At 43.8% G+C, this 12,902-nt stretch overlaps 1 protein-coding gene across 1 annotated transcript; it reads left to right on the top strand.

Moving 5' to 3' along the window:
• Positions 1 to 1,828: 1,828 nt before the first annotated feature.
• On the top strand, positions 1,829 to 8,191 carry LOC137438680 (tryptase-like). The gene is made up of 7 exons (XM_068133922.2): positions 1,829 to 1,998; positions 2,425 to 2,560; positions 5,467 to 5,493; positions 5,802 to 5,970; positions 6,252 to 6,511; positions 7,455 to 7,591; positions 7,863 to 8,191. The coding sequence occupies exons 1-7, from the start codon at positions 1,957 to 1,959 to the stop codon at positions 8,052 to 8,054; spliced, it is 963 nt and encodes a 320-aa protein (XP_067990023.2). The 5' UTR covers positions 1,829 to 1,956; the 3' UTR covers positions 8,055 to 8,191.
• Positions 8,192 to 12,902: the final 4,711 nt, after the last annotated feature.

The following is a 12,902-nucleotide window of genomic DNA, read 5'->3' on the forward strand; positions in this document are numbered from 1 at the left end:
AAAAAGAACAGGGAACGGCCCAAAAACGACGATTACCCTTAACCCAGATGATAAGTGTGCGCTATCCCAGTAGGCACACAGACATTGGATCCACGTTGAATGAACGTCAAGATTCGACGTGGACCCGAGGTTGAAAACGAGTTGGATTTGCAAATTGGATCAACGTCATTTTTCCAATGTTGAATAAACGTCGTTTTTCCAACATTGATACATTTTCCAACGTCGAATAAACGTTGATACAATGTCACACTTTCAACGTCGATGTAGAGTCGAACAACCAACATTGAAACAATGTCATTTATTCGATTAAAAAATCAAGCCAAGTTGCCAACGGTGAAACAACGTTGAATGACTGTCGGGTTTTGATGTAGGTATTGGTCTCGGGTTGGGTTTTTGGTCTCAGGTTGGGTTTTTGGTCTTGGGTTGGGTTTTTGGTCTCAGGTTGGGTTTTTGGTCTCAGGTTGGGTTTTTGGTCTTGGGTTGGGTTTTTGGTCTCAGGTTGGGTTTTTGGTCTCAGGTTGGGTTTTTGGTCTCAGGTTGGGTTTTTGGTCTCGGGTTGGGTTTTTGGTCTCAGGTTGGGGTTTTGGTTGTCCGACGTCGCGACCTCATTCCAAACGTTATTCGACGTTGAAACAACGTCGTGTGCCCGCTGGGATGGCTCTCTCTCGTCTCAACATAGAAAGGAAATCCACAGGGAAGCTTTACAAACATAAACAAAGACAGAACGACAGAAAGACAGTAAGACAGAAAGACAGAGACTTTGACTTTTGTATCTTTTTATTATAAAAATAGAAAAGAAAACCCCCAAATAGGGGTCACATTCTCAAGGAGAAAAACAGACAAAAAAAAATTAATACAGTAAAAATTACGTAATACATCCTCTTAACTTAACAAGCCAAACCAACGCCTTGTGACCTTCAAAGGTCAAAGGTGGAAGATTCTGAAATTTGTTGTAAAACTTGTATTTCATGATGTATGTGATAATATAAGATCATGTACGACATTTCACCCGATCAGGAAGCGAGCAATGTAACAAAACCATCAAAAATCGACTTTTCTAAATTTCGTGACCTTGTGACCTTGACCTTGGGGCGAAAATGAAAAATCGAGCTCCGTGGGGCTAGACACATGACATTGGCCTAACCAAATACTGAAACCCCTGTCAGATTCCACCAAACCCCTCGGAGAAGATGTAGCTTGAACTCGATTACCCCCTAAAAATACATATTTTTCGGGCGTGGCTCCGCCCACAATGGGCGTAATACGCCCACTCCAGGCAGGACACAACTAGATCATGATATCCACCTCCCACCCAAGTTGCAACAAGATCGGATGATATCATCGGGTAGTTATGCTGCGGACAGACAGACACACAGACACACACCCATGACGAATATAGTGGTCACTCTGTTTGATAACTCGTGAACCAATGATGTCGAGGAGAGCAGCCAATGACTTGCTGCGAAGGGTAGATCAGAAAGTCCGTATCCAAACGTCGAATGACGTCATAATGGAAGTAAGCCTGTTTGTTCAGTTTTAAAGGTTAAAGTCGTTTTCAAATGACTACAATATTTAGAAAATTCAGTTTTGTTCATGTTACTCATTCGGATGTTCATCATAGTTTATAAAACAATTGTTGTCCCGTCTGATGTCGAAATGACAAGGAGACAGCTTGGATCGCAAAATAATTAAAATAAATGATTCACGTTTGACACAATAAAAACCCCGCAGTGACGCTTTAACAATCGTGATGTGTGTGTGTGTGTGTGTGTGTGTGTGTGTGTGTGTGTGTGTGTGTGTGTGTGTGTTTGTGTGTATGTCACACCTGTATATCGCACGGCTCAGCGCCCGGTATTTCTACTGTGGTATATATAGACAGTTCACAGGTGGGCAGATCTCACTCGCGGTGAGACACCAGGTTCGGTGTTGCTGCTTCTCGCTGGGATCCATGTCGTGATGGCACAAACAGATCGACATCAGCACGTGAACGGCATCCCAGTACGTACACACTCTGCACGCGCCATGCACACTCAGTGTACCTTGGTACAGGTAACTTCAGATATGGAATCTTATGTGAGAAGGTTGAACTTTCCTCGTCGATGTTACAGCAGGTGGAGTGATCTGTACACAGGAGGTGGTTAACGAATGAAATGATTACTTTAGACGCGATTTAACAAGCCGAATAATGAATATGCTGCACCACCTCTGGGACTTGAACTTGTGACACACACCTGGGATCGAGTACCACTCCATTGATGAGTGATGAGAAAAACACCATTGGAAGTTGAAATTCTGTATATACAACAATAATTGTATCTACTGTGTATGATCAGTGGCGAGCAGCCCCACTGCTCCCACAATTGCTCAATGTGGTGTCGATGGGTTTGAAAGTATCCTGAGGTGTGCCTCCCGTTTCGTGCGCAGGAGCACAAGGTTGCTGATGCCGGTGGTGCTGCTGCTTGTTGCTGCTCGAGACGAATGGCTTTGATCACGCGCTTTTGCATCTCCACTCTGCTACTGGTTGTGGTACTCACTGTGGCACTCGTTCTCACTCTTGGAGGTGAGATTCCGTCCCACTTATCACACATATGCTTCCTACCCTCCCCTTGCTCTTGCCTCCCCCATCCCCTCTCGCCAGCACCTCCTCCCCTTCTTCTTCCCATCCTGTCTACCCCCCTCATCTCCCCTCCCCTATTTACTCTCTCCCCCCCCCCCTTTCTCCCTACCCTCCTCTCTCTCCTCCTCCCCTCCCTTCCCCCACTCTTAGTATTCCTTTCAGTAAAGTGACGGATGGTATTTGCTCGTTATATATATATATATACACTGCTCACAATAAGTTAGGGATATTGTGGGAGTGAGTTGATTTTTTTATAGGGGAATGTGTTTCACTTCACTGATTTTTGGGATAGGCAGACCATTGTATGTGGGTTGTTAGGGTTAGAAATACACAAAATCAGCCACAACGAAGAACCTGCCAATATCCCTAACTTATTGTGAGTAGTGTATATATATATATACAGTGCATTGAGAAAGTATTCAGACCCCTTCACTTTTTTCACATTTTGTTACGTTGCAGCCTTATGCTGAAATCGTTTAAATTCATTTTTCCCCCCATCAATCTGCACTCAATACCCCATAATGCCATAATAGTACAGCGGATAAGCTCTCATATTTTAACAAATTGTGCATTTTTTGAGAAAAGCATGAAATTTCTAGGATAGTTAGTATATACCATAAGGCTTATTTTCAGATGTGGAGGGAAGTCAGATTTGACCTCTGAGGACCGTGAGAGGTCAAATCCAAAATGGCCGCCAGTCCAACGGGTCTAATGTTCAAACGCGCTTTTGGTGTCATTTCCAACTAAATTGGGGATGCCCATTCATTTGGTGATACTTTTGAGATCGCCAGAACTCAAGGACATGCATTTAGGTCACGGTCAAGGTCAAATTACGTTAAATATCTATTTTTATGACACTGCAGTTGGAACTGCTATTGGAAAAAGTTCATTTGAACTTTTAAAACGTTATTTTTTCAGGTACAGGGATAGGTACAGAACACCCAAAGACCAGAAATGATGAAAAAAACGTGTTTACACTGCAAGGAATGATGCAATAACCTCTGAAAAAATAACTGTAGTTAACCAAGTATGTCCACCAAAGTTTACATTAAATCAAGTGCAATGATGAAAATTGGTAATGATCTAAATCTAACGGTCTCCAGAACAGAAGCACAGTGCAGTGCACTTGAATGCAGCTTTGGCACACTTGCAGCGTCCAGTGCACCCTTTCTTGCAGCCACAGTCGATCAATTCACGGCACGATTTTGATGCTTCAGGAAGAGTGGTCCAAAGAGGCTGCCACCCAGTTGTCTCCTTTGTCCAGCCCCAGTCAGGTGGGTCTGGCATCTCTGGATCCATGACCAATGCCTGGTTACAACAGTTGGCCTGGTAGCAAGTGTGCTTGATGTGCTGCTTGAGTGTTGCCTGGGTTGGAGGAATGTTCTCTAGAGTTCTACACTTCTGTGTGAAGAGCTGTTTCCTGGCATCATTCACTTCCGTGCTCTCACTGGTTCTATCGTACGTCAGCACCACAAATCGCTCTAGCAGTAACATTGAGCCTTCACTGACCTCACTTGGCATGCCTAGGAATTCATTGAAAGCATCATTCACCTCTGGGCATCCCCAATCTAGTTGGAAATGACACCTAGAATGTTTTTCTACACTATTTGGTTCCAAAATTAAGCGCGTTTGAACATTAGACTCGGTGGACTGGCGGCCATTTTGGATTTGACCTCTCACGGTTCTCAGAGGTCAAATCTGACTTCCCTCCACATCTGAAAATAAACCTTATGGTATGCACTAACTATGTTAAAAATTTCATGCTTTTCTCATAAAATGCACAATTTTTGTGTTTATCCGCTGCACTATAAAGAGAAAACAGGATTTTAGAAATTTTGCAAATTTATTAAAAAGAAAAAACTGAAATATCACATTTACATAAGTATTCAGACCCTTTGCTATGACACTTGAAATTTAGCTCAGGTGTCTCCCATTTCTCTTGATCATCTTTGAGATGTTTCTACACCTTGATTGGAGTCCACCTGTGGTAAATTCAATTGATTGGACATGATTTGGAAAGGCACACACCTGTCTATATAAGGTCTCACAGCTGACAATGCATATCAGAGCAAAAACCAAGCCATGAGGTCGAAGGAACTGCCCGCAGAGCTCAGAGACAGGATCGAGGCACAGATCTGGGGAAGCCTACAAAAAAATCTCTGCTGCATTGAAGGTTCCCAAGAGCACAGTGGCCTCCATAATTCTTAAATGGAAGAAGTTTGGAACAACCAGGACTCTTCCTAGAGCTGGCCGCCCGGCCAAACTGAGCAATCGGGGGAGAAGGGCCTTGGTAAGAGAGGTAACCAATAACCCGATGGTCAATCTGGCTGAGCTCCAGAGATCCTGTGTGGAGATGGGAGAAACTTCCAGAAGGACAACCATCAATGCAACACCCCACCGATCTGGGCTTTATGTCAGAGTGGCCAGACGGAAGCCTCTCCTCAGTGAAGGACACATGAATAAGTGTTGTTAACGATGACGTCATTGGTGCCATAATTATGACGTCATAATTCAACAAGGACAACGCTTATTCTGATCAGTTTTGAAATCTATTGATGTATGCAACAATTTTATTAGAGGATATAAATTTATGATGTCATCGCTCACGTGGTCTGGCAGCCATATTGGATCAAAGAAAAAAAATGTTCAAAAACAGAAGAGTTGACTCGCAGCAAGTTGACTGCGCAGGGTAAGTATTCCATGAATACCATCTAGTTAGAGGATGTATTGACCCCTCTGATAGGATTCCAATCGGAGTTGTCTGATAGTTCACCATATTGATATTGATAATTGTTTTGGTTGAAAAGGACCACATGCACCGACTAATCCATTCGTTCCTTTTTCCCCAGGCCCGTGCAAAGCCCTGGAATGTTCAGGTGAGTGTGTGGTGGTGGTCGAGGGAGGGGAGGATGCGGGAGGTGCCAGGTAACCAAAACCAAGACCCTTTTCGACCACAAGGATTTAAATACAGATCTAGGTGGGCCTGTTTCGTGTCCCATCTGAACCAGCATGGCTCACGGTTCTTGGAATCCTGGTTGAAATCCCAAGTAGTACTGTTGGTGTTTATCCATTAAGAATGCCGATGTGTCCTAATGTCTTTGTCCTGCACGTGATTTATGTACAAGCTGTTGTATTAATTGCCCGAGATGGAGTCATGAATGACCCCTTTACACCATGTTGGCAGATCACGGATTCCTGCACAAAGATGGCGCACCACGAATCACCAACGGGGTCCAAAGCACGCACAAGTGGCCATGGCAGGCGAGCTTACAAGTAAACAACAATCACATCTGCGGTGCTGTGGTCATCGGTAACAGATGGTTACTCACGGCACGACATTGCATAAATGTACGGTGTGTATCAACCATCTCCTCCACACATGAAGTCCACAGTGACGAGGAACCTCCTCAAATACATCCACCCTACTCTACAAATTCCATCACATGCACCCACCCTCTTGTTGCAGATGAAGCCCTCCAAGCAGAAATAATGTTGTTCAGGCCTAGTGTGAACGTAAGCTTGTGAAATCCACGTGCTCCTTGTACACTGTCCATTTTGAGTAGTGGTCCATGGTAATGTCCTGTGGAGATCTCTCATTCATGTTGCACACTATTCTCATCTCCCTCCCTGTTAGTTGGATGCAGAAGCTCAGTGTCCTCCTGGACACGCTGAATCTCGACAACCAAGATGCATGGCGGGTTGGAGTGAGCAAAGTGATCCAACATCCTGGAGAAAACGAAAACAACGATTTGGCATTGCTGGAGCTCCAGGACCCTTTGGACATTACTTCCTGCTCATCTCGAAATGTGCGGCCCATTGCTCTGCCTCTGCAATGGCAGCGATGGAACTACTCCCGCTGCTACATCACCGGTTGGGGTTCATTGCACTTTCTAGGTGGGAGTTTCGTGCCTCCGAGGACAACCCTCTTGTTTTTATGCCTCCACCAACAAAGTCGCCCGAGTCATTATGTTTTCGGGTTGTCCGTCTGTCCGTCCTGCTGTCTGGACTAAACCTCGTTTTTCTCAGTAACCATATGTCCGATTGAGACGAAACTCTCAGGGTAGGAGTGACACCCATGCAGAATGTTTTTGTGATAATTGTGACGTCATAGGTCACGTGGTATGGCAGCCATCTTGGATTAAAAGCAAATAATTAAAAAATTATTTATTGGGAACCGCTGAACGGAAAAATTTGAAACTTCGCACATTGTCAAGTACTCCCAACGCGGAACAAAAGCCTGATAATGATGACATCATAGGTGAAGTGGTATACCAGCCAAAAATGTTTTAATCGAATTCCTTATCCTAAAAATCTGAAAATGCATGCACATGATCTATGACCCATTTGTATTGAAATATTAAATTTATGACATCATAGGTCACATGGTTTGGCAACCATTTTGGATTGAAGGAAAATATTAAATAATTATATCTCTGAAACCGCTCACCCTATCGATGCGAAATTTTACAAGTATCATCTAACAGCACTGTTGCATATAGTTTGTAAATGATGATGTCATAGGTCACGTGGTTTGGCAGCCATCTTGGATAGAAAAACGAACCTTATCCGATCAACACAAAACTACACAAACGTGATCCCCTGCCCATACATATGCAGAGCGATGGCATCTACCCATTGTGGGACTATGCGGAGGCATATTGGCGACACAGTCGCATTGTTCTAGTTTATGTTAATGTTGCGTCGATACGAGCATGTCTTGCTGAGATGGGATGCTTACCTCAACTCCGTCATGGTCAATGTGATGTCCAGCATAAAATGCACGGGTTGGGTTGGTAATGCGTCATATATTGAACTAAACTATAAGTGGTATCCACAGGTCCCTCCCAGAAATCTCTGAATGAAGGAATGGTGAACATCGTGAAAGCCAGTGAATGTGAAATGCTTGGGAACGACGAGAATGAATTGGGCAAGCTGTGTGCTGGGAAGCCATCGGAAGGTGTCGACTCGTGCCAGGTAACACCTTGCAAATGTCACCTGCAGTCCGTTACACGGGTTCCTAATAATCTTCATATAAGGATGTAAGATACTTTCCGTAAGAACATATTATAAAGTCGTTTTCATTCCGAACAAAGCCGATCGAGGTTCCTCTAAACGCAGTTAACGCGCAGCGCATACCAACGAGGTTGGACTCGAACTATGCTGACGTCACAGGAGGTCACAGCGATCGCTGAATGCTTTGTGAGCGCGCAATGCATTATGGGACATGATCTGACCTGCTTTTCAGGGTGACTCCGGTGGACCGCTGGTGTGTGAGGAGAGAGAAGACCACTGGGTGCTCATAGGTCTAACGAGCTATGGACGAGGCTGTGGAGGGTCTTCCCACGCGGTGTACACGCGAGTGACGTCATACATAGAGTGGATCCGAGTGCAAGTGCAAGAGGATGATTTTTGCGACAAGGGACACAGTTCTCAATGAGATATTTTAACAAGGGTCGTGAAGCAAAGGTCTCTGGAGTGAGTATCCACAATAGACCTTACATGACCCCGACTGGCGTTTTAGTGAAAAACTTGAAAATAGAAAAATACAGCATTTCAAATTCAAGGACAAAATTAAGGGACATAGAATCTCAAGAAATGTCGCATGAACCCGGTATCCACCATCATGGAGCCAAAAAGTTGGTTCATCTGTCCCTGAAAATGTGAAAACGTGAAAAAGTCCAATGACGCACCCAGATGAATGAATTCCTAACGAGAACGGCATTCAGTAGAGAGCACACCTCCACCTGGTTGCCCATATCACTCCATGGTGAAGAATCGCTTAAAAAATGATACCAGCTGGATCCGGATCCGGATCTTCACCAAAATCGAATCGATTCTTCCTCGTCACACACACAACCTGTCTAACAAGTTTCGTCCAAATTCATCAATAACTTTTTGAGATTTACTGCTATGTATCGTTTTTGGCCCTATCTCCCAATGGTGAAGAATCACTTAAAAAATTGATAGTAGCCGGATGCGAATCAATTCACCAATTTGAATCAATTCAATTCAAATTCAATTCACCAAAATCTAATCATTTCCTCCTTATCGCATTCGCTACATCTCTGCCAAATTTCGTCCGAATCCGTCCACAACTTTTTGAGATATTTTGTTCACAAACGGACAAACAGACACAGGTGAAAACATAAGCTCCATCCACCTTTGGTGGCGGAGGTAATGACATATCAGTCCAATGCGCATTAGCTGGAAGAGCGTTCCACCTTTTCTACGGAATTTGACAACTTGAGCAGTTGCTCAGTCTACTCAAATAAACACGAACCGAACTGGACCGTGATCACTTGTACCCTAAATGTACCTGTGGACCTTCAACAATTTCATTTGCACCTTACATTCAACAGGAGGAACAGCTTTGGTTACCGGAACAGACTGATCATCCCTAAATGGACAAATTACAACTGTATCAGAACTTTGCAATTCATTCTATATTTGCAATTTGCATCTGAAAAAAAAATATATATATACATATATATATATACAGTATAGCAAATAAATCAATAAAACTTATATCTTAACTGATTTTTCAATACATCCACTTATTGGTCATCTTATTCCGTTCATACTACATGTGATAAAATATGAAGAAGAAGAAGATTCGATGAAATGGCCCTGAGAAGAGGATATAACAGGATGTAGGGTAAAGGAGGAGCTTCGTTTCTGTATTCTGTGAGCGTATGCTTGAGTAAGGTATGAAAGGGAATGATTATTTGTTTGCTTATGGGTTAAAGAAATGCTAGTTTAATCTTTAATGTAGTTATAATATTATTATTTATCCTGTGCGGTATGTGGAGATAGATTTCAATAAAGCCTCATATCTGGAAAAGAGGTCTCGACTTGATTTCATTATCTGGAAAAAGAGGTCTCAACTTGATTTCATAACACATACACTTAATCGTTTTGAAGAACAACAAGGTGTGCAAAGATAGCACACTTACCTTTGAGTTGTTTAATCTGGGTTCGATTCCTGACCCCGACCATCATCATGATACTAAAATACGCAATTTGGTGCCTCGATTTTTGACTGCAATCCATTTTATCATTACTTATCCAATCTCAACCAAACCTGACAGGAGGAATAAGGGTCACACGATGAAGGTTGTAGCGATGTAACCCCCCCACCTATCCCAAGGGGGTTTTCCCCGACAAGGGGGTTGCGAGGTTGCGTGTTGAGGTGTATATCCGTGTTAACATATCGTTATTGTGCCATTTTTCCAATGCCGCTTCTTATAACAAAAGTAATAACATGATGATTAAAGCATAATAATATTATTAATAATACGCCCCCCCCCCCTCCCGAAGGGGTTCCCCCTAGAACAAACGCTGTGTTATCATATATAAATAGCTTATGGGAGCATCCCTACCAGAAGTAAAAGTATTATAAACCACAAACACGTACGATTACATTTTGAAACAGGTCCCTCATCGTGTGTAACACTCGACCTAAACAAAGCCAATGGAAATCTGACGCAACAAACCCCAGCAGTGTATAAATCAGCAGAGGCCTAAAGGCCTGATGTCTTAGGCCTACCAGAAAACCAAGATGGCAGTCATATTATTTCATCTGGGTGCCATGGTGGGTGGAGTCCGAGTCAAGCGACAAATATGGGTGGGCTGTCCGACCAATGGGTGCACATTTCAAACATCGACCCCCAACAAAAACTACAACTATGTAGAGCTCTTGGAGACCTGCGATGAAAACATAAACCACAAGCACAAATGGCTACCTTTTCAAACAGGCGCTCCTGCTGTTTAACACAAAACTGAAAGGGGGAAAACCTGACGTTCGGGAAGCTCCAGCCTAGATCTACTGTAATCTATATACCCCAGAGAAAAAAATAACATGACCGAATGCATCCATGTAATGTCATTCTTTGGATATCATATATTATAGGGGATGGATGATGTTTGGTTGGATAGATGTTATCAGAAATGGATGAGAATTGGTTTGCTATTATATCAGAGATGGGTGATGTTTTGTTAGATATAATGAGGCATGTGGGAGCTTAGCTATTGATCCGTTATGGAGGGAGGTGGGGCTTTGGGGCAGTCATTATAATAAAGGCATAGACCCCTATTTGTGTACACATTGATTATAAGACTTTGGTATCATGTATTAACAACCCATGAATAAGGAAGGATAAGTTATCCCATTTGTTTATGTATTGGTAGTACATGGCGTTACCTTTAGTGGTCAGCAAGGTTAAGGCATCTTGTCCTTTTGTTCCCCCTCTTGAAACGGGTGAGGCCAGGTAAGAAGTCCCTGTCAACACGGTGGTTCCCCAGCAATCCAGAAGGTAGCTTTTACCTCTCCTCGTGGGTTTATCCATGTGCCTCCCTCCCTCCCATAGAGGAAGGGAACAGCTCCACCCATTTTGAAGGAGAGCAGTGGATTGGTGTAGGGTGAAAGAGAGGAAAAAGAAAAGGAGGGGCAAGGGCAGTGTATTTGGGTCAGCTCTAGACTTTGGTCGTCTTTGCACCAACTAACCGTGATTCTGGACTTTGCTCCAATGTTGTCTGTTCATGTCCTTCTCTCGTCCCTTGTTACATGCTCAACTTATCTGACCCTTGCACGGGATGTATAACAGCCTGTGGGTTCTCTACCCCATGTTCCCCTGAATTCTGTGTGAATGCTTATCTCTGCCACCGAAGGTGGACTTTTATTATTATACACATGGCCAAAAGTATGTGGACACCCGAACATCACACCTGTATGTACTCGTCAAACATCTCATTCCAAAATCATGGGCATTAATATGGAGTTGGTCCTCCCTTTGCTGCTATAACAGCCTCCACTCTTCTGGGAAGGCTTTCCTCTAGATGTTGGGACATTGCTGCAGGGATTTGCTTCCATTCAGCCACAAGAGCGTTTGTGAGGTCGGGCACTGATGTTGGGCGATTAGGCCTGGCTATCAGTCAGGAGGTGGCTTCAGTATGGCCCATTCTACTGCCAATTATTAAAAATTCATCCCAAAGGTGTTCGATGAGGTTGAGGTCAGGGCTCTGTGCAGGCCAGTCAAGTTCTACCACAATGATTTCGACAAACAATTTCTGTATGGACTTCGCTTTGTGCACGGGGGCATTGTCATGCTGAAACAGGAAAGGGCCTTCCCAAAACTGTTGCCACAAAGTTTGAAGCACACAATCGTCTAGATTCTAGAATGTCATTGTATGCAACCATTATTCCTTCTCCACCAAACTTTACAGTTGGCACTATGCATTCGGGCAGGTAGCGTTCTCCTGGCATCCGCCAAACCCAGATTCGTCTGTCGGACTGCCAGATGGTGAAGCACGATTCATCACTCCAGAGAACGCGTTTCCACTGCTCCAGTCCAATGGCGAGCTTTACACCACTCCAGCCGACGCTTGGCATTGCGCATGCTGATCTTAGGCTTGTGTGCAGCTGCTCGGCCATGGAAACCCATTTCATGAAGCTCCCGACGAACAGTTTTTGTGCTGACGTTGCTTCCAGAAGCAGTTTGGAACTCAGTAATGAGTGTTGCAACTTAGAACAGACAATTTTTACGCGCTACGAGCTTCAGCACTCAGCGGTCCCATTCTGTGAGCTTGTGTGGCCTACCACTTCGCAGCTGAGCTGTTGCTCCTAAACGTTTCCACTTCACAATAACAGCACTTACAGTTGACCGGGTCAGCTCTAGCAGGGCAGAAATTTGACAAACTGACTTGTTGGAAAGGTGGCATCCTATGATGGGGCCACCTTGAAAGTCAATGAGCTCTTCAGTACGGCCCATTCTACTGCCAATGTTTGTCTATGAAGATTGCATGGCTGTGTGCTTGATTATATATACACCTGTCAGCAATGGGTGTGGCTGAAACAGCCGAATCCACGAATTAGAAGGTGTCCGCATACTTTTGGCCATGTAGTGTAGAGTCAAGCATACGCTCGTGTCTGCCTTCCATCATTTTTGCGTGAACGATAGTTTTGTTGAGGACTCCTGGAGGGGAAATTAATTTAAAAGGGAGATTACGAGCATGTTTGGACATGCTCGTTAAATCACCCGTCATCCACCACTTCATCCTTTTAAGCCGGCCATCTTTAAAGTGACCGACTTCGGTGTGTGCATTTCCAGCCCAGCGTCGCTCGCGGCCCTGTAATGCAACATTATTGTAAACAGAGTAATTTGTGCTTCTTTCCTCAACACATCCCCTGTCAGTTATTTTACATTACATTTTTACAGTAAAACGTTTCTTTAGCAATTCAGCAATAAGGCAATGAAAACAATTGATTAAAAACAAACTTTTCATAAAC

The sequence above is a fragment of the Myxine glutinosa genome, chromosome 13, assembly GCF_964187855.1.
Source record: "Myxine glutinosa chromosome 13, kmMyxGlut1.1, whole genome shotgun sequence".
NCBI classification, from domain to species: Eukaryota; Metazoa; Chordata; class Myxini; order Myxiniformes; family Myxinidae; genus Myxine; species Myxine glutinosa.

What these genes read in the sequence shown, in the direction of transcription:
- LOC137438680 (XM_068133922.2), top strand. Translation starts at nt 1,957, where the DNA reads ATGGCACAAACAGATCGACATCAGCACGTGAACGGCATCCCA. An exon ending in ACTCGTTCTCACTCTTGGAG is followed by an intron (nt 2,561 to 5,466) that starts GTGAGATTCCGT and finishes CTTTTTCCCCAG; the next exon opens with GCCCGTGCAAAGCCCTGGAA. An exon ending in CGACATTGCATAAATGTACG is followed by an intron (nt 5,971 to 6,251) that starts GTGTGTATCAAC and finishes CCTCCCTGTTAG; the next exon opens with TTGGATGCAGAAGCTCAGTG.